Source organism: Psammomys obesus, unplaced genomic scaffold, assembly GCF_907164565.1.
Source record: "Psammomys obesus unplaced genomic scaffold, mPsaObe1.curated_primary_1811, whole genome shotgun sequence".
NCBI lineage: Eukaryota > Metazoa > Chordata > Mammalia > Rodentia > Muridae > Psammomys > Psammomys obesus.
The window spans coordinates 22,903,605-22,929,260 of NW_026596069.1; the positions used below are offsets into that span (position 1 = coordinate 22,903,605).

A 25,656-nucleotide genomic window follows, 5' to 3' on the forward strand; every position below is an offset into this window, starting at 1 on the left:
AGCCAGAAAATAGGCACAGATTTGGTAGGAAATGCAAAAGTCAGCCCACTAACAGTTCGTTTGGGACTTAGGTACTTCAGTCCCATCTGTAATCACCAGGCGGTGTGGAGCGCCTTCAGACACAGGCGCGCTGCTCTTTTTTGGGGCTGACAGCCTTGTCCAGCCCTCAGGGTCCCGGGCTTCGCTGGCCCTCCAGGCCCTTCATCCATTAGTCCTCTCTCTTCCGATCTACGAAGTACGTCCAAATCTTCTTTCCCTTGGCGTGAGCACAAGTGTCAAATGTCAGCTACGACCCGTGACTCTTTTCTTTTTTCAGCGGCTTGGGGTGCAGGGGAAATGGTGCAGCCTGCCTCATGAGCGTGGAGACCTGAGTTTGGAACCCCCACGCACACACACAAACCACGGTGCACCGTGCTCGTCAGAACACGTGCCGAGGGAGGAGAGGCCGCCTCCTGAGCTCACCGACCAGCCAGCCTGGACACAGGGATGAGCTCTGTGGGAGGTGCTGGCTCGGAAACTAAGGTGACAGTCATCAAGGGAGGCACCTGACCTCAACCTCATGTGCACATGCGCACACACATGTACATATACCCTCGTGCATAGGAGCATACACCCACCTGTTCACACTCGAGCTCCTACACACACACACACACACACACACACACACACACACAGAATGAGAGTCTGTGTACTGTGGAGGATAGAAGTTTCACTTCACAACGATTTGTTCTACTAAATACATTGTAAACTTTTTTTTTTTTTTTTTTTTGGTCCTTAAGTAGTCAAAAATATTAAAATAACCTTTTGGCCCGTTCCAATTCACCCCAAAATCCCGTAAAAGAAAAACAATTTGATTTGTAGTCCATCGTTTTTATTATGAAAAGGAAGACATTAGGTCTGTAATCCCAGCACTCAAGAAGAGGAAGCAAGTGGATCCCTGTGCGCCGAGGGCAGCCTGGTCTACACAGCAAGCTCCAGGACAGCCAACGAGAGGACTCTGCTACTCAACTAGACAGTAAGAACTGGACTTGACCGTATGACCTGACACGTACTCCCTGGGTTCAAGTCTGGAGACATGATCACTAGTAATGAGACTCACCGGTGACCCCGCATGTCCTTGACCAGTCAGTAGGTCCTAGCTGCCTCCTGCCCACCCACTTGCTGTACCGGTCCCCGGAGGACTTGGTAAAAGAAATCGGGAGGAAGAGCTTGAGGAACCAGAAGTGCAAGTCAGGGGTTTATGTTGTTCTTGGTAAACAGTGCTCGGGTCCAGGAATCAGTTTCTGAGCCCCTATCGTCTTGGTGCTCACCGCCTTTGCCCGCGCTTGCTCAGCAAGGTAGTGAGCTGACTGTGCAGGGTGACATGTTTGCAGAAGATGCTGAGGCTGAGCGGGGCCGCCCAAGCTCTGGCAGGCAGGAAGTGCTGGCTGGGTTTTTGGTTTTTTCTAATTAAGGTGAGCGCTCTGAGCGTTGCTGTGACTGCTATAAACTGAGGGTCGAGCTGAGACATTCACGGGCAGCTTTAGTAAAACAAGCAAGCCTTTGACAAGCATGCTCACAAGACAGCCAAACTCCCTTCTCTGGCCGCCCTCTGGTGGACACATCTGAGAAGGACGAAATAGACCCAGAGCAGGCAAGAACAGGGCCCGATCACCTTAAACATGGCCCCGAAGACACTGTAAATGCATGCTTGTCCTGCTGCCTGGCAAAATCCTGGTCTTCCTTCCCAACTCAGCTCTGACCCCATCTGTGAGCTTGAACTCAACGCCCCAGGCGTCAGAGGCTCCTTCTCCTAGGTCCTTGTGCATGTTTCTCACCCACTATCCTTTGCAGCTGTACAGAAATGTCAACATTCTCTCCTCCTCTGGACTTGCTCTTGAAAACAGAGACTCCTCTCTAATATTCTGCCTGAGATGTTTCATAATTCTCTGTTGATTGGTTCAGTGGATGGATACTTAATTAAATCCTTAACTGGGAGAATGAAATGAACACTGTGGAGGTTCTCATCATAAATAATAGGCAGCTTTTTAGTTGGTGCTTTTAGTACAAGTTATGATTTGTTAACGATGGTATATACCCACCTTCAGGAGTAGTTCCAGGAGGCTGAGGCGTGAAAGAAGTGTGAGGAGTCTGTAGCCTCCTCTAGCCTTTGTTTGAGCTCCTCTTTCCCCACCTCTACCAAGACACAGGCGCCAACATGCTTTGCTTCTCGTGTCCCCCTGGCCTTTTAATTTGTCATTTTCAACTATGCAGCTCAAAGGTCCGCCCTCCAATGCTCTGCCAGGGTGCAGTCAAAGGTGGTGCACGTACGCCAGCTGGTGTGCTTGGACTGAAGTCCCACACTGCAGAAGATGTAGCTTCGTGGCCTGTCACCGTATCATCTGGCTCTTTAGCCCTCATTCCCACGGGTAGAGAGGCAATCCAGACTCTGGAATCTCTTACCATGGGGACTGCAGCAGTTAAGTTTTTCCAGTTCGGATCCCAAATCCTCCTCCTGCTCTCCTTTCCAAAGTGGACTAGTTCTCAGAGATCAGGCTACCACTAGGTGTGGGGGAGGGGGGGAGACTCCTTCCTGAATCTATGCTGGCCTCTCTGGTCCTCAAACTGCACTGGTTCCTGCAGCTTTCCTGTGGTCCCACCCTATGTGCCGTTCTGCCTTGGACTCTGTCAATGGAGTCATTTCCCTGTGTCTTTGTCTTCCCAACCTCCAGCTTACCTCAAACCACTCTCCCTCAGCACTTCCGATTTCCCACGAGTGTGGTGAACGCTTGACTAACCTGGATGCTGGGGGGATGTGGATGACACTTGTTGGGGGAATCGCCCAGGTACCCCTATGGCCCAGACCACGCCTGTCATCACCTCTCCTTTAAAGCATTTTCCGTTTTCTTAAGCTCAGATCTATGAAAAGGAGACAATTCCCTTCCCATCTGAACCACTTCCAGTACTTTCTCTAGGTGTTCGAACCACTGAGCCGCCTACTCCTGTGCCCCTCACCCGTGCCCTCCACATGCCCAGACTCAAGCCAGGAAGGGAGAAAGCATGAGTTCCTTACCTCCTCTGCTTCTCCTTCCGGAACTATAAAGGCTTCCATTTTCTATTTGACAGCCTTGCTATCAAACTCTTCCCCTTTCTGTCTTTCCTTCTATTATTCCATCTTCTCATCCTTGTGGGAAAAGGGGTGTTGGCAAAAGGGAAATGTTACCTCAAATGTCCTGCCATACTAGTTAGGGTGTATCCCTAGGAGAAGCATCTCTTCTATGTGAGTTTATATAAAGCATGGTGCAGCCACAGGACATTTGGGGCGGCAAATACAAGAATAAAAGAAATGACCTCACCCCAAAGAAAACTGCCCACTCTTCTGTGAAGAGCGTGTGCCGGCAGAGTGCATAGTATCATCCTGACCCAACCCATGGGACAGCAGAGAAGCAGGTCGTCTCGGGGGCCGGGAGAGAAGCTGTTTTGTTGCTAGGGGGTGTTCTGCAGTCTGGTGGTGCACCTCAGCTACCCCTTGAATAAGAGTCCTGCAGAGCCCCTCCTGGCCTCTTCTACACTCTGACACTAAACCAGACCCATGTGGTTGTGTCTCAGTTGGTAGAGTGCCTACTTACCATGCACAAAGCCTCAGGTTCAATACAGAACTATATAAAATGGTAAGGTGGCACGCGTGTAATCCCAGCATTGAGGAGGCAGGGGGTGAGCAATCCTGCTCATCATCGGCTCTAGTGAGTTTGTGTCCAACCTAAAATGCCTAAAATCCTGTCTCTAAAGAGAAAAGGGGAAAGACTTTGTATAGGACACAAGTTTGGACATGAACAGCTGCTGAGGTCACCCCAGCGTTTGACTCAGTGGCCTCCACTTTCTCCACATCCCTCTTGGGTGTGCAAGAGGAGCTCGATGGTGGATCTTTTCCAGGATTTGGGGGCTTGGGGACCTGGTATTCTGAGGTTCTGGGATCAGTCACACTGGCCACCCCCTTTTGCCACAGGATGGAACGGCGCCACTGTGGATCGCGTCCCAGATGGGCCACAGCGAGGTGGTCCGGGTGATGCTGCTGAGGGGAGCTGACCGGGACTCCGCACGCAACGTGAGTAGACAGCCCCCGCCTCCGACTGGGCCTCCAACCTTGCCAACTGAGTGGGAACTTCGCAGGGGTGGTCTGCCTCTCCCTATGGGCCCCGTGACCTCAGGCATGAGGGCAGCATGCAGGATCCATCTGCAAACCCCTGTTGAAGCCCCTGCTCTTCATCCCTCAAGCACCTGCCCTTCACACTTGGCTCCTGAGGGTGTCGCTGAATCCTGCCTGCTGTGCCAGGCTGAAGGCCCACAGGAAGGAAGATAATCTGGGGAGATTCTACGGCTCTAGGTTAGGAGCCTTGTGTATTCGTACTGTCTACGGCGCTGCACCTTCGCCTGTGCTGCCCAAGGCTGTCTATCAAGCCTCAGCTCAGAAAAGGGAAATCTGAGGGCGCTGATCCAGCCCTCACCCTGCTCCCCACCACCACCACCCGACCCTCCCACCACCCCAAAGCCTTCCTGTCACCTCTGAGATGAAAAAAGGAAAATCCCCATCACCCCCTCCTCCTTCCTGTTCCAGATGAGCTCTCCCGGAAGACAGCTCAGAAGCAGGTCTCCTGGCACAGCCATTGATACTTACAGCAGGAAGTCTCTTTTGAGCCAAAAGTTATCACTAAAGATGGATTTTTTTTTTAATTTGCCTATGCATTTTTTAAAGATTAATACATTTTTGACCTATTCCTCTTGCATTAACACCACCATGCATAGGCAGATAAACACACAGGGCGGGTAAAGTCAAGACAGCACATATTTCTAAGGCATTAAATGCAGTTCAACAGTAGCATAAATCCTTACACTTAAGCAGTCTTCCCTGAGTCATGAACAGCAGAGAAGGCCTCTCGGGTCCATCAATAACCTTAAAAATGTGGTCCTGGAATGCCTTTGTCCCTGACGCAGTGATCTTGGGGACCAGAGGAGCATCTAACCTGTCAAACAGCAGCTCCTAAGGCAGCACCAACTGTCATCTCCTGTGGACGGTAGCCTCACGCAGAATGCTGCCCGATGTGCTGCCCTAGACGTTGCTGACTTGACATTTAGTTCTCAGCCAACAAAAATGTATGTTAGTAGTAACCCCCACATTCCCCTTGACCTTCAGGACGGTACGACAGCGTTGCTGAAGGCAGCTAACAAAGGGTATAATGACGTCATAGAGGAGTTGCTCAAATTCTCACCTACTCTCGGTATCTTGAAGGTAAGACCTAAAAAGAAATGATGCTATTCTGGAGTGGGGGGGGGGGGGAGGAGGCGTTAAACAAGAAATACTGGAGACTGAGATACAACTGGTTTGTCGTTAGGTGGGGCTCCCTGGGTCCAGGTGGAAACAGAGATGTGGTAATTAGAACAGCCTCCTAATACCGATCTTCCAGGGGGAAAATAGTATAACTGACACTAAAAACAGGAAAGTCAGCTATTGCTGTCTCTGGAAGATTTGTGAAATCAGAAGGGGACCCACACCCCTCCCTTCATCACCCTCAGTAAAGACCTACCCTGCTTTTTAGTTTAAGTACAAAGTTAGCCTCAAACATCTGGGAGCCTCAGAAGATGGGTCTTTCTGGAGACCAGAAGTGCTCTGTTAAGTTGGGACCATTTTGGATGGAAGTATCTCTCTGCGGTAGTGTATACAGCCCAGAGCCAACACCCTGCCCCTGTGCACCACGAGGTCGGTTTGGGCTTTGGGAACGTCACTTCCTGCTGCAGCTTCTCAGTTCTGCCATCTCAAGGTGGGCAGAGAAAGTAAGAGCCACATGAGGGTGGCGCCACCAAGTTTTCTTGTATGGGTGACCACTGAAGAAATCTTCTACTTGGGTATGTTACAAACTATCCTCAGCTTTCAGGGCATGTGAGAAAAGAGGCAGAGGGATGGCAGAGCCCGCAAGCAGCAGTGTGTTGACTGGAAGCATTTTATTTTGTTAAATAAAGGGCACTCGGTCTCCCCTAAGTCGACAGTGCGGCTTAGCAGGTTTGAGGCTGCGCCCTCAGGGTACACCCAGACAAACAAGCGCTTCGCCCTGGGACGGCTCCACAAACGCACGGTGTCCACGCTGGGAACAGTGTCTGCCCTTCACAGTTTCAGCACGCTGACATCTGATACAGAATTGCCAGGTTCAGTGCATCAGCCCCGACCCCTTCTCCCAAGGAGCCACTTCCCGCCCTCCAGGAACTCGGGAATCAGAAAGCAGCACCTTGTGTAGTCATTTGGAAACAGAATTTATCTATGAAAGTGGAGCTGAACAAAAGAAACTTTAAAATGGACTTGGCAGTATCTACTCTTGCTTCATACACGATGCATACTGGCCAACATTTAGACCTTTGTGCTAGTACCAGCTTAGGGAGTTGGCATCAGAGTATGAAAAGTGCTACTCTGCTAGAATTTTTTTCTAGTGTGATTTTTTTTTTTTTTTTACTTCTACAAATCATGGTATGAGTTATGAGTCATCAAGTAGGAAACCTAGCTTGCACTGTAGTGCTGTTTATAGATATCTGTGCCTGCTGGAGCCAGTGTCCCTCCCCTGCCCTTGTAGTAGATGGCTATGTATCTAGCCCTGGACTACCTTTAGCTGTGTGTCTGAGGACACTGTGGCAGGTACTGGTGGGACTTTAAGAGATAGATGCAAAGGAAGACAGGGAGGAGTAACGCTGTGACGCTCCCATCTCATCACTCAGACAGTGAAAGCTCAGCTCTTGACACACACTCTCGTTTCCTCTCAGAACGGGACTTCGGCTCTCCATGCAGCAGTGCTCAGCGGGAATATTAAAACAGTCGCGCTGCTCCTGGAAGCAGGGGCGGATCCAGCCTTGAGAAACAAGGTACCCACTCAGCCTATCCTTTAACTCCACTGGGCCCCTGCGCAGAGACCACCTCTTCCTAAAGGCGAGCATCCTGAGGCTTCTGCCTAGATTTTCCTAGTTCTACCCAGTAAGGGCACACAGGATCGCAGTTAATCGTTATTCCCAGACAATGCATTTAGACCCAGGGACTTGTGCTACAATATCCTATATTCCTGGCTTTCTGTAACCATTTGCTCATGTGAAACTGGGGGTGAGAATATAGTTCTGTTGGCAGAGGGCTTACCTAGCATGCAGACCCCACAATGCGACATAAAAGGGGGAGTGCATGGCTCCAATGCCAGAATTCGGGGATCAGAAGCTTACAATGTGTGGCTTCCTGGTGGGGAGATGGAGGTCGTCATTATGGGGAGTCAGTGTGTGCTCTAAAAATGTCAGTGTCCTGGAAGGGTATCGCTGCCCCGTGAGTGGGATGTTTGTGTCTTGAGAAGTACTAGTGTATGCTTGGTGTCTTGCTCGGGAAAATGTGTTATCAGTAGGATTGCACGTCACTGTTACAACACCAATCCGTATTTTTATTCTCCTAAATCCTCAGAGTTGGATGAAATTTGGAAGTCAGAATTTAGAATCACAGTTGAAACGTTTGTCATTGGTGTCTACTGACATTACCTGGTGTGCAGACTAGAAGTCAAAAGGAAATGTTAGTGCTAGTGTTGCTTTGATTGCTGTTACTGTGAGCCGGGCAAAGGGCAATATAGGGAAGGAAGGTTTATTTAAGCTTGCCATTCCAGGCCACAGTCCATCACAGCTCAGAAGTCAAGACAGCAGGACTTCAAAACATCAAGAGCATCACACCCGCAGTCAAGAACACAGAGCAAAGAATATGTTCATAGTCATGTTCAGCTCCCTTTCTCTATTCTTACACAGTCTAGGACCCTGAATGAAAATAAATACATAAAGGAAAGGAAAGGAAAGGAAAGGAAAGGAAAGGAAAAAGGAAAGGAAAGGAAAGGAAAGGAAAGGAAAAAGGAAAGGAAAAAGGAAAGGAAAAAGGAAAGGAAAAAGGAAAGGAAAGGAAAAAGGAAAAAGGAAAGGAAAGGAAAGGACATGACATAACTGCTCCTAGGCCTGGTGGAGGGGGAAGTTTGTTACAGGCATGAAGGAGCACATAGCCAGGGGCAGACACATTTGTCAATCCTGAGTGGTCATAACTCTGAACCATGTGGGGGGAGGGGAAGGGAAAGAGGGGAATCAAGTCCAGCAGCCAGGAGGCCAAAAGTACAAAAGGAGCAAAAGAGAGGCAGTGAGAGAGGTAATCAAAATGTCAGGAATATGTAGGGAAGAGCCTCTGGAGGAAGGGCAGCCCAGGTCACGGGCTGGAAAGTTCAGGATAGAAGATAGCCATACCTGTAACACATAAGGACTGAGGGATGCTGGGAGAACTTGGAGGCCTGGTCCATTTTGACATGTAAATAGGCACCTCAGCCACTTTGCCTGGGTTTGAAACTTGACAGACCCAGCCTAGGGAATGGAAATGCCCTCAGTGGGATGAGAGTTCCCCCCTCAGTTAAAGAGACGTCTGTAACAGGCATGCCCACAGACCAGCCTGATTTAGCGATCTTTCACTGACACTCTCTTCATAGGCGATTCCAAGTGTGTGAGGGTGACTATTAGAACTCACCATGGAAGCTGGAAAGGTGACATAGTTGCTAAGAGCACTGGCTGCACAACAGTCAGAACGGAGTTTGGATCTCAAAACCACGTAACAAGCTTGCCACATGCAGCGCTCACCTGTGACTGCAGCACTGACCTGGAGACAGAGGCAGGAGGTTGCTGGGGTTTGGTGGCTGCCACCCGAGCTGAAAATCAAAGGTCTCAGTGTCAGGCAAGGAGAGACAATGCCTTGAGGGAATGAGGCAGAAAGTGATAAAGGAGGACAGCTGACTCCCTCCTCCAACCTCCATGTAAATAATAATGCTTGTCTCAGCACACAGCACACAGCACACACATACGAAACTCATTGAGAAAGGCCAAAGAGATCATCTGCAAGGCCAAGGCTCCCATTTTCATTTTATCTAGCATACAGAAGTACTATTTCCCCATTCCTGGGGAAATGAAGTGCTTGCAGAAAGCCTTTCTGTTATCATTTCTGCCTATCTCTCCCCAGATACCTAGGTTTATTTTCCATTCGCTGGCCCGGCTGGGTGATAAGCCAGCTGAAGTCACAAGTGCCCTTCTTTTGAATCTTATCTCTAGACCTGTACACGGAACTCTTAAAGAAATCAAACATTGGTGGTGAGCCACCCAGGACCGAGGGAAGACTGGGAACACCGTAACAAAGAAACTGAGATTTTAAAAAGTGCAATCCGACTGTGTCCCCTTAGTGGACTAGCCTCCGTGGAATGGTCCTGGGTAATTGCCAGTGGACAGAAGGCTAAGCTTTCAGCCTCCCTAGAGGACTTGAACTTACGTGTGGAGGCGCATAGTCACTGCCAGGAGCCCCTCCTCTGCCGACCAAACACCCAAGAGAAGCCTGCCTCTCTAATTGCAGCCCCAGAAGCAAGGCAGCTGGATTCTAACCGCATCTCAGAACTCTTGGAAGAGATTTGGGTTGGATGGGTTTGGGGTTTTTTTTGTTGGTTGGTTGGTTGCGGTTGTTTTTTTTTTTTTTTAGGGGGTGAGTAGGGGGGGTCTTTTATATCTGGGGAGGGGAGGGGAGGGGAGAGGAGGGGAAGAGAGGAGAGGGAAAAGGTGTTGTTTGACCTGGAGAGACCTGCTCACTCCCAGATAAGGAACTGAAAACAGATCAAAGTAATGGCGCCACCAAAGTCCAACTTAACGAGCCACAGAGTCCGTTGAGTTTGTGTCCAGGAGTATAGGTGAGGGACTGCTCACAGGAGCAAGGAGAACTCTAAGGCAGCTGTGTTAACAAAGCCCACACCAGCGTGAGTGACGGCTCGTGAAAGGCAGAGCCCTGGAGCTCTCTGCTTGACAACTTGCAAGCAGCTCTACAGTTTGGAGAGCTCTCCTCGTCAACAGACCTTGTGTTTATATAGCCTTAATGGGGAGAGACACCTTGGTCTTATAAGTTTCAGGGACTTACTGGAGTGAATTGTTTACTTCCCACATTTTCGGAGCTTCCTTTTATACATTCTTGAGTCTTAGTGAGCTTTCTTTCAGTTTGGGAACCGCTACACAACAGGGAGAAGGGGGTGGGGGGACAGAGAGCAAAGAGAGGTGAAAAAATGAGGCTAAGAAAAGAAGAAAAGGAACTGCCTCCTGGCAAGCGTTGGTGCCTTATCAAAGAAAGCTGTCCGCAGTGACACGTGTGGGTACTAGGCTTCCTCTTCCATTTTCCAACTATCTGCCCCTGTGCAGCTGCCTTTTCATCACATGCTGCAGCGAAGACATCACCATAGCCTGCGTGGAGAGGCACAGAAAAATCCAGCTGTCCTCTCTTAAGCTCCGCACTCAAAACAATATGTAAGCAATTCTACAGTCCTAAGATTCTTGTTTTTGAAAATACAGTTGTTTCTTCAAAAATATATTTTGCACACCAACCTGTTTTGGATTTATTATTTTTCTCTTTTTTCTTTTGTTTTTGTTTTGTTTTGTTTTTTTTTTTTTGAGACATGGTTTCTCTGTGTAGCCTTAGCTGTCCTGGACTCACTTTGTAGACCAAAGTTCGAGACTGGCCTTGAACTCACAGAGATCTGCCAGCCTCTGCCTCCCAAGTGCTGGGTTTACAGGCATGTGCCACCATATCCAGCAGATTTATTCTTTTTCACTAACTAGGAAATATATTTTTTCCAATTTCATTTCTACGTTAAAAAGCTATTAGAGTTCTCCATAATATTAAGAGTCCTGAAATCATGGAAGTTCAAGAATTATTTTCCTGGTAACACACAATGCCTGTGGGGGAAACTGCCTCCCTGAATGCTTAATGATGTGTCCCAGCGGGTGGCACAGCAGTCAGCAGGGGGTGACTTGCAGGGTCCTGCAGGAGGTTGTAGCCACAGAGACTGGGCCTTCTGGGTGTGTGTCACGCCCTGCGTACTTCCTGACTTCCACTTTTTCCCAACACACCCCTCCGTCCATATAAAAGCTAGAAAGTTGATTTCATGAAGGCAGAGAGTAAAGAGCACGGGCTAGGCGGAGCTCAGAGCAGGGAGGAGGGTGATAGTGGAGTCAGGCCAGAATACAGATACCAAAACACGGTCACCTGGAAGGAAGAAATTGTAGTCACACAACAGGTGATCTAGTTTACAACAATTTGTTGTGTATTTTTATAAAGAACTGAAAGTTGTTCAAAGTTTCCCTAACCAAGTTACGATGACTACTTAAGAAAGTGGAAATGCCGACCATCCTAACTCAGTCATCACATCTCATATCACTGTATCAATCACCCCACAAATATGTACAAATGAAAATAGTAAATGAGGGGCCAGCAAGATGGCTCGGTGGGATGTGGGTGGAAAAAAAGGTCCCTGTCTTGAATCCTCCCTACTGGACAATAATAAACTCAAAGAATAAACTAAACATAAAAGATCAAACACTTGTATTTATTGAACAAGTATTAGATGTGCTGGACATTGTTTGAAAAACGATGATGCAATGATTTGTAAGACATAGCCGTGCCCCCCAGGAACCTTTAGCATAGTAAAGATCTGGCTAAATATAAAGTTCACGTTGAGGTGAGAAAAATAGCAGGTGCCCCTTCTACATTGAAAGGAGATCCCAGGTGCCTGCTGCAAATCAGTGAGTCCAGAGAAGCTTTTTCAGTGGTGGAGGACAGAGCTGGGGGTCACCTGCCCCCTTTGTGTCTCTAGAAGCATTCCAGCGAGGGGACTCACTAATGCCGGTCTCATCTTCTTTCAGGCCAATGAGCTTCCGGCAGAACTAACCAAAAATGAGCGCATACTGCACCTCCTGAGAAGGAAAGAAGAACCTGGGAAGAATGAACTCGGTTCCATCCTAGACAGATAGAAGGTTAAGTCGCATTGTCCAGAAAGAAATGGCTTTTAGCAATGTCGGGAATTCTCTGAAGCCCTGCGGATTTGCACATTGCGCACTAAATCAAGGAAGGGCTCAGATCCGCTTCCCTTTATTTACGGTGGGCATCATACACTGCCCTGGAGCTTGGCCCTCAGGGACACGGACAGCCACAGATTCCACAAAAACTTATCTGCCACTGTGCTAACCTGAGTCCCTCCATTCAACTTGATGCTGGACCTGGTTTTAGTCCTAAAAAGGGAAACAAAAAGCCACATCCTTTGAAAGTCAAAGGTTGCCCTTCAATTAATTGATGCACTTTTTTTTGCTTTTGTGTTAAATATAACTATGCGAAAATCCATTGCATCCATCATAGTCACACAGGTCCCTTCCGTGTAAAATCTTTTCTACCACCCAAAGATCATAGCCATGATTACCATGAACCAACGATACACAAGCGCTCGTTATTTAAGATCCACTTCTGATATTCCACTATGTGCTACTCAAAGGTGGGCCGTTAACACACAGGAGAGGCAAGCTGTGTATTTGTTGGTAAAGCTCATCTTATTCCTGACATTCGAAGTCCACATTGTATCCTCTGTGGAATGTGGAGCCTCCCGCAGCTCGGTCTCTGACACACTGACTTCGAGCTCACTGGATGAAACATGACGTTCACACGTACTGCTCCTGTTACTATTCCTGCAGAGGAGTCTCCCTAGTAAAAGGCAGTTGTTAGTATTTACCGGGTGCTCGTTTATGCATGCTCTGGGTGAACAGGTTCCAGGAAAGAACCCCCAAGGTCATCAAACTATTTCTTGGAGGGGGATAAAGTTGGTGTTCAGTGCACTCTCAATGGTGCGTAACCGCCTCTGGCAGTGCCTAACTGCCCATACAGAAACCAAGCATTCCTGAACAATACACCAGACAAAACACTAGCAGTACTTCTCATGTCTGAACACACATCCACTGTTTCTGCTCGTGTACTGCTCCAGTCTCCAACAAGCAGGCTCTACGTGAAGTCACGTTAAGATGGAGCGGAAAGCAATCCCAAATTAAGGTTTGCTTAACTAACAAGCAATGGGACCAGAAGCATTATCTTTAAGTCAGTGACATCAGAAGCTAGCGTCTTAAAATTGTTTATGACACATGCAATCAGAATGAGCAGATTTTGATAAACCTTGCAAGCAAAGCCAGTGACAGACAGCGCCCGGCTCTCTGAGAAGCATATAGCCTGACCGACTCCGCAGAAATCCCCAGTAAAATTTCAAGATAAAAGATTAGAAAGCTGTGTGTTGCCAGAGCACCAGACGCAAATATTTTGGTAGCTAAAGATCAGTGCCAATTTCCCATTGGCAGCCTTTTATTCAGCAAAGTTATACAAATACACATTTCATCCATGAAAATTTTGCAATGCTGTATTCGCCTTGAAGAAGAAAATAACGTGGACTTAACTGTCTTGCGTTCCCCACTTACTCAGCCCCATATGAGAACCAGCTATTCATCACGAGCCCAAAACAGAACAGTTTTGTAGGTACCAACAATAAAATGCCAAAAGACTGTATCAGGAACTTCACAGCTTTTTCACTAAAATCTGTTGGTATTGGCCTGTCCCTCACATAAACTATTTCAGGGCCATGGAGTTAATTCAGTATCTTTAGCAATACTTAATAAAGACCTTTGTACTGTAGGGAACAGGTAGCTGAAATAGCATCTGCTCTAGATGCAATTATCGTGTTGTCCATGGCAGGGAACGTAGTTAAGAGCCTACCAAAGACTGAAGAAGAGGTCTGCTTTTTCAGAAACCATGTTTCCGTTCGCACACCTGGAAAAGACTCTTACTTTACGTTAGTCTCGTCAACAGTCCAGTTCCTCATCCAAAGACTTAATCGTTTGCAGTTCCTCCGCAAATAATCTGTTCAGCCCAACTTCAAAAGGTTGCCACTACGTCCATTTGTTTACCAGCACATTCCATGTTGTATTTCAAATAAAGTTAATCCACTTCCCAATTTGCCTTTGTTTCTCTCTCTCTCTCTCTCTCTTTTTAAGAAAAAGTCGGGTGTTATTTCTGTGGCTTTTAAAGCCTCTCTTTACATTTATTGTTTGTGGACATGGCAGAGCCCTTGGCAGTTAGAAAACAATGTGCAGGGGGAGGCTTTCCTTCCACTGTAGGTCCTGGGAATCAAACTCGGGTCCTCAGGCCTGGCAGAAGGCTCACACAACGTGGCCACATTGGGAAGAACACATAAAGAGGCCCTGTGACACCCCTCCCCCCAAGTACATTGTTACATATTGCGTGATTGTTGTACCCCTGAGCCTGTATGTGCACCGCATGCATGCCAGCTCTACGCAGGGACCAGAAGAGGTTGCTGGGTCTCCCGGAACGGGAGTTACCCGTGCGGCTGCTGGGAACTGAACCAGGCTTCTCCGCAGGAGCAGCAGTGCTGTTAACCGCAAGCAATCTCTCCAGCCACCGGTTCTTCAAGAGCACTTTTAAAGCTCCCTACTGAAGCAAGCTGAATTTCAGAGACATCTCATTTAAAACCCATAGCTACAACACACGACTTCAGTGTCAGAAAGTAAGACTCTCAGAAATGGGGCATTGCTACTCAGAGAGCAAAATCTTACCTACCCTGTTAAGGATACTGGAGTCTGGTTACACCAGCCGTGGGCTGTGGTGTGACTTCCACTCAGACAGGACACTTCCCAGTGGCAGCAGCTCAAACGTTAGTATTTAGATTTGCAAACTGTCACTGCTTTCTCTACAGGGTTTCACGACTCACATAACACATTTTCCTTCAGCTGGACAAGAAGCAAAAGGACAAATTTAGACACCTGGGACTGTGCTTAGTCTGTGTTGTGAGCTCATGTGCACACGTGTGAGCACATGAACACCTTTTAACAAATGCACTTGACATGATTGTAGCATTCATGGTTTATCTGATGGGCAATCAAGTTGGTAACACATTAGAGGATGCAGGACCTGATTATGATAACCAGTAGAAATAATACTAGAGGCCAGTGACGGGGGAACCATCTTAGCCATAACTGGCCAGTCCAACTTTGAGATATTTTTGTCTGTTTCTTTATGTAGATCATCAGTTTGGTTGTCAATGTGTATGAGAGAAATCAGAGATTAGAGCAGCACACCCAGGAAGCTGCTGGCAGCCTCTAAGGTTATGCTTAAGCAACAGCTAGTCTATCGTAACTCTATTTTGAAGAACCATTGTTCTTAGCTCTCCCATTTCCTGATTAGTTTTTGCTAATATTTTGCTGTGATATTAGCAGTTTTTAAATTAAACAGGCTATTTTAGAAACCTCTCTTTATAGTCCAACAGCAACTCCTGCAGCAGGTAACAGAGAGGCCAGGGCGGCAGCTACTGCAATGAGGCGTAATAGATGTGAGGAATCGCTGCAATTCTCAGGAAGCGCGCGTGTAACTCTGTTAACTGACTGTAAAGACTTCCTGATTAAAACAGTGCAACATGTCTTATCCCACACGCACCCTGTCACCCTGCAGGGATTGCAGAGCGCTATTTTCTCAGAAAAAAAAAAAAAAAAAAAAGTCCAATTGCTTACTAAAGGGAAGGGTGTGATGAGAAGTGGGAGGAGCATTATTAGTGCAATGGAAACTCGGTGACAGAAAAAGTTAGACTCAATGAGACTCAATTAGGAGTGAGGGTTAGTGCTGACAGGAGGGTTCTGCAGGGGAGAAAGGGGCATCACAGCTATTGGTCATCAGGAAACTGCTGCAGGAGAGCGAGACAAAAGGAGGTGGAGTCCCAGAACAAAGATGGAGAAAGAGTTAGGAGGGCCATATGGGACCCCCTGGTGGCTGTGGGGGAGGGGGAAGCCAGGGGGAGGTAGGGAAGAACTAGGTGGTGGAGGAGGGTTGAAGTGGAGGAGGGGCAGGGTGAAGCTGTGGCGGTGGGGACTGCGGTGGTGAAGATAGTGGAGGGAGGGGGGATTCTTCTTCCTGTAAGTCCAGTTTTGAGAGGGTGCTCCTGGGTCTCCCCTACAGGCCCTCGGAGGAGCCACCTGCCAACAATCAGGGCCACCTAGCCCGTTGCAGACCGGACAAACCTTCATCTAGAGGGGTGGGCTGGAAGTTGCTTCAGCCTCAGGGAAGATGGATCCAATCTGGACCTACAGAGGGTGACATTCATCACTGTCCAAGCTAGCTGAGAATCAAAAGTGTCCTCAGAGGGTCAGTCAACCCCAAATGAGAGCCATCAGTTTCACAGAAAATTTGGCGGTGACTCCTGGCGATAGGACAATCATAGCCGTCCTTGGCTGGTCAAAACGCTTTAGAACAGCCTAGAGGGCTGTTAGGCTTGTTATTCTCACTACCCATATTGTCCGTTCGTTCAGTCACTCCAAGTCCACGATAAACCAGTTAACACAGAACGTACAAAGTACAAGAGATGAAGATAATAAAAATGAAACCAAGTACAACACAGATAAGACACAAAACCAGACCAAGAACCTTGGCGGGCAGGGTAACATCTTGCTCTTTGCCTAGGACAGGGGAGTATTGAATCTAGTCAGACCCCTCCTCGTCCCAGATTGGGATCCCAGCAGAACCAGGTGTCACAGAAAACTACTATGACTTACCAGGGGAGGCCTTCTCAGCACAGCAGTTCACTCTGATAGTCCACGAAACGCTGCGGGCCACCTCCTGAGGTGGCCTTTCAGCCCCAGTCCTGCGGTGAAGATCTGGCTTTAGAGTGTGGATGGTGGTCTGATTTCGCTGGGGCTTCCAGAGAAATGTTAATCCCACCAGCAAGAATAAGACCACTGCCACTGTGTTTGAGCCAAATTTGAAGCCTTTTAAGTTCAGTTAGAGGGATAGTCCTGGGCCTGTTTCTTAGAACCTTTTTAGGGAGTAAAGTCATGAATAGATGCAAAGCAAGTTTACAGAAGCAAGACAATAGGAGCAGTTAGGAAGTAGATAAAAACCTCAAAGAGGAAAAAAAGAAAGAAAGAAAGAAAGAAAGAAAGAAAGAAAGAAAGAAAGAAAGAAAGAAAGAAAGAAAGAAAGAAACCCAACAGTCATCATCATCACTGATTAGGGAGGTGCAATGTGTTCTTAAGAAAAAGAAAAGAAAGAAAGAAAAAATGGTCATCAGTTGGGACAGGTCATGCTCCAGCAGACAAAAACTTAAGAACAGAAACTCAGCTCTTACAGTAAATAGGAACTTATTTTTAACAATACAACAAAATGGTTCCTGCCTTCTTAATGGAGGCAGGCAGGTTCTGGACTACACTGGCTGGCCAGCAAGCTGCAGAGACTCTCCTGTCTCCATCAGCCCAGGGCTAAGGTTACAAGTGGGCACAAGTACACCTAGCATTTTTATTTGTGTTCTGGGGCTCAAACCAAGGTCCTCACACTTGTCAGGCAAATGCTTTACTGGCTGAACCATCATCCCTTCACCCCATGCAATAATAGGTGACTGATGTAGGTCTGTGATGATGGTGGGCGTATGAGGCACACACTGGCAAGCAATAGAGTCTATCCTGGGGACCACCTCTGTGGCATTTTGACATTGAACTTGCCAGCCTCCACAATTGTAAGAAATGTTCATGCTGTTGAACTCACCCAGTCTGCGCTGTTTTGTCACGGCACACAAAAGGTAAAAGGAAATCAGCAAAGGTAAGTGGTGCTGAGTCCATTAGCAATGGCCCTAGGTATCGTGAGATGAACTGGTTACAGCCTGCTACCACAAAGGCCCAACTCTCCTCACTTTCAGTGGCTGAACTTCAGGTTCCAAGGTAGGAAGCTGGCAAGCTTTCCATCTGTGCGAGTAATCAGGAATACTTGATTTTCTTAATTCACTTGACTTTATTATACTTAGGACTTTCCAAATCAGCTGGGTACTTGAGGCTGGAGGGAGAAGGGAGCCTTTTTTTAGGGGGGAAACCACAGTTATTTGACTGTAATAAGATTTTATTATTGTTAGGCAGAACATACTGGCACACACCTTTAATCATAGCACTCAGGAGTCAGAGACAGACTAATCTGTGAGTTTGAGGCCAGCCTGGTCTATGCAGTGAGTTCCAGGACAGCCATGGCTACAGGGTGAGATCCTGACTTAAAAACAACAATAGAAGATTTTATTACTGTGAATATATTGCTCAAGTTCTACTTCTGATCTTAGACAAATGTGTAGCCCAGGAGATGGAAGCTTCATGGGGAATACGGTTTACCAAGGACAGTATGATCAACTGTGTTAAATGCTGCTAGGAAGTCTAGTGAGAAGAGGACAAAAGGGTACTGTACAACAAACAATAATGGCCTTTAGAAGAGCAGGGAACTATGGGATTTCCTTAGCTTGAGAGTAAGGAGAGAAGCTGAATCTTTGTGCGTATGTGTGTCTGTGTTAGTGTGTGTGTTTATCAGCAACCATGTCATAGGGTATGTATGCAAAGTGCTTGCGTAGCAAGCATGAAGGCATGAGTCAGGTCCGAGAACCAATGTAAGAGAGTCAGATATGATGGTGCATACGCGTAATCCAGTACTAGGAAGGGGAAGACAGGTGGCCAGCCTGCCTAGCCTAATTAGTGAGCTCCAGGCCTGTGAGAACCTGTGAGACAAGGTGGGGGCTGGAGAGATTAATTTGAGGTTGAGAGCACTTGCTGCTCTCACAGAGGGTTGAAGTTCAGCTTTTAGCACCTATTTTGGGCCGTTCATAACCACCTGTGTCTCCAGCTACAGGGGATCTGATACTTTCTTCTGGCATCTATAGGAACCTGTATGCAAGTGCACCATAACCTTACGCAGACTTATAAACATGCATTTTAAAAATAAATATTAAAAGGAGAGAGAATCACTGGAGAGCTGTCTTGGGGGCTAAGAGCCCTGGCTACTCTTCCAGAGGATGTGGGTTTGGTTCCCAGAACCCACATGGTAGCTTATTACAAATGTCTATATAACTCCAGCTCTAGAGGATCCAACAGCTTCTTCTGGCCTTCATATGCACCAGGCACTCACACGGGGCACAAACATACAGACAGACAAAGCACCCGTACACAGAAAATAAAATTTAATACATCTTATGCAGAGAAATTTTAACCCAGCAATGTGGCTGCTCTGGCAAGGGATCACAAGCAAAGATTCAGGTCTGTGTGATCTGGCTGGAATAGAGACACGCCCTTAGTATACACCTTTAATCCCTCTGAATGGAATCAAGTACACACTTTTAATCCCAAACAAGGCATCCACCTGAGGGACGGACAAAGTGATGAATCAGAGAAAGATTTGACAGAATGAGTCAGACGGCACGCCCTACTCTCGGGAGGTCAGGCAGGAAAGAGAAGCTGCTTAAGAGCAGTGGAGAGAGAGCGGGAGCGTTTGTGGAGACAGTAGAGTAAGGAAGTGCAGTTGAGTGCAGTTGAGTGCAGTTGAGTTTGTAAAGTGCAGAGGCAGTTTTCCCAAGCAGAGCAATTTAGTGAGTTGCGGCGGGAAGCCAGTTTGAATCAGTCAGTTTGGAGAGAAGTTTGAGCCAGAACAGCTGAGTTGAACCAGTCATCCAGAGTTCAGAAAGAACTAGAAAGGGTGAGCTTACTCAGCAGTAAGTCTCAGAGGCTGAAAACATTCTAGGCCTAGGTCAGCAGATGGTCTGGGCTTATAGAAGATAGGATTGTATGGAGGCTAGAAGTTTCCAGGCGTAGGCCTAGGGATAGTTAGATAGAAACACTCTGGGCTTAGCCCATATATGTTTCTATAAAGCTTGGGTAGGCTCTCATTTCATCTCCTCTTCTAAGGAAATAAAAACTACATTTATGCCTTTTTAAGACCCCACAAGGTGAACAGCACCTGAGGATTATCTCTAGTCTCTTGTGGTTTGAACAGGCATGGCCCCATAGACTCATGTGTTTAAATGCTTGGCCCGTAGGGAATGGCATTATTAGGAGGTGTGGCCTTGCTGGAGGCCTACCATGAGGAAGTGTGTCACTGTGGGGGTGGGCTTTGAGGTCTCCTATGCTCAAGCTACTGCTAGTATGGTACAGCCTCCATCTGCTACCTGAGAAGCAAGATGTAGAACTCTCAGCTCCTCCTCCAGCACCACCATGCTTCCTGCCATGACGGTAATAAACTAAACCTCTGAAACTGTAAGCCAGACCCAAGTTAAATGTTTTCCTTTAGAAGGGTTGCCATGGTCATGGTGTCTCTTCACAGCAGTGGAAGCCCTTACTAAGACATCTCCATATACACATATGCGCATGAGCACAAGCACGGGCACACACACATACACACACACACAACCACAAGCCCCACAAGCATTTACAAAACAATATGAAAAATAAACATATCTAATAAAAGTTTACAGAAAAGTCATTTACAAATAGATAAAGACAATTATTCCTATAATTAAAAAACAATTTAAATCATGTGGACACTTTTAAAAACAAGAAATAAAAATAAACTACATATTCTTTATTTCACCTATCAGAATATCAGTGTTGACAAACGAGCAGGGAATCATGAATTTCCATGTGTTGCTGACAAAGGGTTAGCCTGAAACCTCTTTGGAAGGCAATTTAATAACAATCAAATTTTAAATGTACATCTCTTTTGATCAAAAAAATATAAACTCCTTTGCAAGACATGTTGCTATATGCCTGTAATCCCAGCTATTAGAAGGCTGAGGCAGGAGGATTATAAATTTGAGGCATCCCAAACAACTTAGTGAAAGCCTGCTTCAAAATAAAATAAACAAAATGTAGCTCAGTGGTACAGAGCTTGCTTGATACATCCAAAGCTCTAGGCTCAATCTCCAGTACAGGGATTAAGTCCCATTTTCTTCAGAAGATTAAAAAAAGTTGAGTATTACATCACTTCCTACATCAAGTGCCAATTAGAACTCCAATGGGAAACTATTTAAATACTTATCTAGTGGATCAAAACTATTAACGTGAGCATTTCAAACATTCTCCTCTCATCTGTCAACTAAACAGAATTTTGTCTTAGATCAACTTACGCATATATACAAATGAGAGTGATCATGGCCCAGGACACAGGTTCTGATTGCCCCAAATACCATGTGCCAATGTGGTACCAATTTCATGAAGTTTTAATAGTAACAGGACAAAAAAATAATAATAAAGTTACATTTTGAAGATGTTGGTGAAGTATCTGATAGAAAAATTATTACAGCAAAGCCGGGTAGCTCTGTTATAGGCCTCAGATGTTATCTCTTGGTATTTCTAGCCTTTGGGTTGGTAGAAGATAGGGCTCCCATTATACATTTCAAAAGGATTTACCTAATATAGTCACAAGGATATTGGGTCAAACACAGAAGTGGATAGTACATGGTTAGGGAGCCTGAAATAATTTGACTCTGGACCTGCCACGTTCTAGCTCTCCATAAACACGAAATTTTTTTTATTTTAATTGTTTAATTCTTTGTGAATTTCACATCATGCGACCCAGTCCCACTCATCTCCCTATCCCCTCATATTTGCCCTTTGCCCTTGCAACCTCCTCCCCATAAAAATATACAAACAAACAAACAATAACAAAAAGCACGGAAAAACATTTCCTCATGGAAGCCGTAGTTTGTCATGGTGTATCCCACAGTGCCTCCCACTGCCCACACATCTTTCTTTGCAAATGTTCATTGCAATGAGTCATTGGTGTGGTTCGAGATCTCTGGCTTCCATGACACCATCAATACTGGATCCCACTGGGACTCCTCACAGTTGTTGCCCTGTGTCATCATTCTGGAGCTTTGGATCAGCAGGGCAGGTCCTTTCACGTGCCTCAACTATTCACAGATGATACAGACTTTGGGATGGGCCAACTCAGAGTCCTGGATTTGAGCCTGGGTGGTAGCTGGACTTGTCAGTGCACTGGCTCTCCCTTATCTGCACCAATTCCTGCAGCCTGTGAGGGGCTGGGCCAGCTCTCCCACTCGCCCTGTCAATAAGGGGCAGGAATAGGCCTCCTGCTCTCCTGCCCTTGGGGCGAGCTTCTCCAGAAAACACAAAAGTTTCAATCGCAAAATGGGCTTCTTTTGGGAACTTCTGGTTGTTCGTGCCTTTCTCTCTTCATATGGAAAATGATCAATAGTTTTCAGACTTTTGTGATGCAGTACCAAGAGACAACAGAGTACAGGATGAGTACTTTGTGGAATCTGGGCAAGTTCGCAACGTAAGGATGTCTAAGGAAGGAAAAGTGGTGGTGACACTTTCAACCATGTTAAAATATTTTTCACAAAGAGAATAAACTTGTAAAGGAAAATACAGCGTAGTGTAATATAGATTGTCCGTCATGATGGAATTATAAGTAAATTTTTTTAAATTTAAGTGATCTGTGGAGAGCTGCTTGTTTGGCAAGCTGCTTTGTTATTGAGTATTCAGCGAAAAACATGTTTTCACCCTGACCTTTACCTTGAGACAGAGATAAGCAGGCTGTTTTGCCAAGCTCCTTTAGTTTGTTTGTGGGACCTTGGACCATATCTGCTCTACAGAGTGGTGGTCTAAGAAAACAATTCTGACTGCTCCCTCCCCTGTATCGATGTGCCTTGTTCTGCTCTGCCTATGAAAAGGAGCTGTGGCGTAAACTCCGAGCCGCTACAGTGTTTGCTGACGGTCCTCTCCAGCTGGTCCCTGTGTCTTGCTTTCTTTAATCCTCACTCCCCACTCACGCACTGTTTGACTTTGCCACTCCCGCAGCGATCTTTTTTATTGTCTAGAAGTGCATTTTCTATTTCTACCGTAAGCATGGGTTCACGGCTAGACGCGCCTCGGCCGGTAGGTGGTGCGGTTTAGCGCTTTTTCAAACCCGGTCTGAGTTAGAAGTAAACAAATCCCGAGTCAGAAGCGCCACCGTGCTGCGCAGTCAGATGACAACAGGGTCATGCCACCGCTCGTCACTGGCCCGAGCTTGGCGAGAAGATGCTCCAGCACCGATCCCTTTTGGGTAACTAGGTTTGGGAAAGGATAATCAGAGTACTTATACATACAGAAACAGAGGTTGAAATATCACAGTGGTCCGAGGAACCTGTTCGTAATTAGGAAAATTGCCTCGAATTTTAACTACGTGTTAAAACCTTGCCCACCCTCTCCAACCCAGGCGGAAAAAAAAAAAAAAAAACAACGGAGGGGGGCAGTAAGTTAAAATATGAAAGACAGACTTGAGACGTGTTGGAATGAGTCCGGAATACCATCCCAGGATGGATTTTAAAAGTGCAGCTTCTCGGGTGTGAAAGATGCCCAGCACAGAGGGGCGGGCAAGGATGGCGCGACACAAAGGGGCCGGACTGATTCCCGGGGAGGGCATCTGCCCACGTGGCTTTGGCTCAGGGGTCCGAAGACCTGCTCTGCAAGACGGAAAGAGCCGGGCAGCAGGTCCGGTTGAGCGCGCTGGCAGTCTTGGCTGGGCCAGGGCTCCGCCCAGCTCTCGGCGCTAGGCCCCGCCCCGAGTGCTTAGCCCCGCCCTCTGGAGGTTCGAGCGGCAGCAGCCCCGACACCGCCTCCGTCCTTCCTGACTTGCGCGCGCAGCCCGCCGCCTGCGCCTGCCCCTTCTTTGGTCAGGCGCCGGTCCCGAAACCGCCCAGCCAGTGCCGTGGCGCTCCGGCCGCTGTGCACTGCGAGCGGGACGGGGTCTGCAGCCCCGCGCGGCGACAGCATGAGCGGGCGCCACCCGGGCCTCGGCCTGCTGCTGCTGCTGCTGCTGTGCCCTGCGCGGGTGAGTGGCTTCCAGGGACCCGGGCGGGCTGGGGCGGGACGCGGCGGCTCCGGAGACCCCCGGGCGCCGGAGCTGAGGGCCCGGGCGTGGGGAAGTTGGTCTGCGGGAACAGCCGCGGAGGTCGCCTTCTCCTCCCGCGTCTGTCCATCCTCTCGCTGTCCTGTGGTCTGGGACAGGGTGACAGCTGGGGCCTCTGTTTGGCTAGCTTTGAGCTCAGTCCAGCTGTTGTCACCTGATTTAGGATGTGGGACCCGGGGGGACAATGGGTACAGAGGATAGGGACTTTTCTTGTTTTTAGCCATTTTAACAAAACAAATTCTACAGACTCCTTAAGTTTACTTAGCTCCGACTGCATTGTTGCTCCGTGTCTCCAGACGAGGGAGGTAGAAGGAGAACAAAACTCAAGCACCAAATTGAAGCAGTCTTGAGTACTTTAAATGAACCAGCCTGATCTCCAGAGTGTTCTTGAGGATCACGTTCCTTTAAGCGTTTCAGAAAACCGAGGCCCACAAATACAGTATAGTTTAACTTCCCCTCCCCACAATTAACCAGGGACAGGAGGACACCTGGCGCAGTGTGCTTCTCCCTCAGCTGGCTTTTCCTTGCTGTGGCCAACTTGGGTATAGGTGTGTCACTACTGTTTGGGTGTCTGCAGTTTTCTCGTTGGAAACAGTGGGTGTGTGCGTAGGGATGCCTACGGAGGGGTACTAATTAAACCAGTTCAGAATGACTCAGTCAATGAAATTTCTGTGCCCTTTTGGCCGTAACTCCCCTCTAATGGACCTGTGGGTTATGACAAGGAGGTGAATCAGAAATGAGAGCAGATGAAGGGGTTACCTGGTGGAGGAAGCTTTCCCTTTGAACTTTAACTCTGTGCAGTGCTTGGAAGGACAGAGGGATGCTGACCTAGATGGCCCTGGGAGCCAGAGAGTACACATGCTGAACTAAAGAAGAAAAGCAGAAGAACGGGGTTGTTGTTTGGGTCCGGCAACCTTTGCCGTCTCTGTGGTTTTAGGTGTTTGACTCAGCCTTGATTGTTGTTTTTGTTTTTTGTTTTGTTTTGAGATGGCAAATACCTCATCGCTATTGAAATGGAAGTTGTTTATCATATGCCTACTGTAGAACCCTCGAGAAAAAGTCAGCAATCTCTTTTCCCTAGTGTTTTAGGTCAGGACCTCGTCAGCAGAGTTCACATCATAAAGTGGCTTAAACTTATCTCTGCTTTTCTTTCACCTCAAGGTTGATAAGCAGTGAGCTACCCTTCCAGAGTGTTTGAAGTAGTCCAGAAGTTGATTCTCTTGCAAAATGCCTGAAAGGCTTCCCAAAGTCCTTAGCTAGGAATGCTCCCATTGTTGTCGTAAAAATTCGCTCCTGCTGTCCAGAGGCTCCCAGGGCAGCTGAACAGCAGGGTGGAGTAACTGGTTCTTTGACTCTCACTGGTCTGTGGCTGATCAGGTTTCAGTCTGAGCATCAGTCAGGTTGTTGGGAGATTAGAAGCAGCGTTCCTTTGGAAGATCTAAGATGTATTTGGAGAGATTTTTGGTTTTCTTAACTCTTTCTACTTACAGAGGATGGAATTGCCAAGTTGAATGTTCTGTCTTCCTGTTTTGTTTTGGCTTTTTTTTTTGTTTTGTTTGTGTGTCAGAGTCTCTAGTCTCATCCTGACTCTCACTATGTTGTCCAAGTGTGCCTTAAATTCCCTGGGATTCTGCTTCAGCCCCCCCCCCCCCAAGGGCTGGAATTACTGATGTGAACCACTGCACCTGGCTTAGACAGCTTCTTTTTAATACCCATGTTTTGCTAGTCATTATGGTGAACATGCCTTTTTTTTTTTTTTTGACAGGGTTTCTCTGTGTAGCCTTGGCAGTCCTGGACTCGATTTGTAGACCAGGCTGCCCTTGAACTCACAGAGATCCGCCTGCCTTTGCCTCTCCGAGTGCTGAGATTACAGGCATGTGCCACTGAGCCCAGCCTTTATCTGAGTCCTGGGGCGGCAGAGTCAGGCAGCTCTAAATTTGGCGCCAACTTACCTAACAAGTTCTAAGCCAGTCAGGTAAATAGTTAGACCCTAACTAAAGCAAATGACAACCCACCTGTGTTCATACAAGTACTGC

The 25,656-nt window shown here is 47.3% G+C and overlaps 2 protein-coding genes across 4 annotated transcripts in view; both read left to right on the forward strand.

Moving 5' to 3' along the window:
* Ankrd29 (ankyrin repeat domain 29) overlaps positions 1–13,853 on the forward strand; it is a 46,859-nt gene extending 33,006 nt beyond the window's left edge. For 2 of the 3 annotated variants that reach the window (XM_055625808.1, XM_055625811.1), the window contains 4 exons: positions 3,986–4,084; positions 5,171–5,266; positions 6,784–6,882; positions 11,740–13,853. In XM_055625808.1, coding sequence (XP_055481783.1) covers positions 3,986–4,084; positions 5,171–5,266; positions 6,784–6,882; positions 11,740–11,847 — 402 coding nt within the window. In that variant the 3' untranslated portion in view covers positions 11,848–13,853. The remainder of the gene's footprint in view (positions 1–3,985; positions 4,085–5,170; positions 5,267–6,783; positions 6,883–11,739) is intronic. The other variant, XM_055625809.1, reaches the window with a different exon arrangement.
* Positions 13,854–23,391: 9,538 nt separating this feature from the next.
* Npc1 (NPC intracellular cholesterol transporter 1) overlaps positions 23,392–25,656 on the forward strand; it is a 45,240-nt gene continuing 42,975 nt past the window's right edge. Inside the window, exon 1 of the mRNA XM_055625754.1 lies at positions 23,392–23,542. Coding sequence (XP_055481729.1) covers positions 23,483–23,542 — 60 coding nt within the window. The 5' untranslated portion in view covers positions 23,392–23,482. The remainder of the gene's footprint in view (positions 23,543–25,656) is intronic.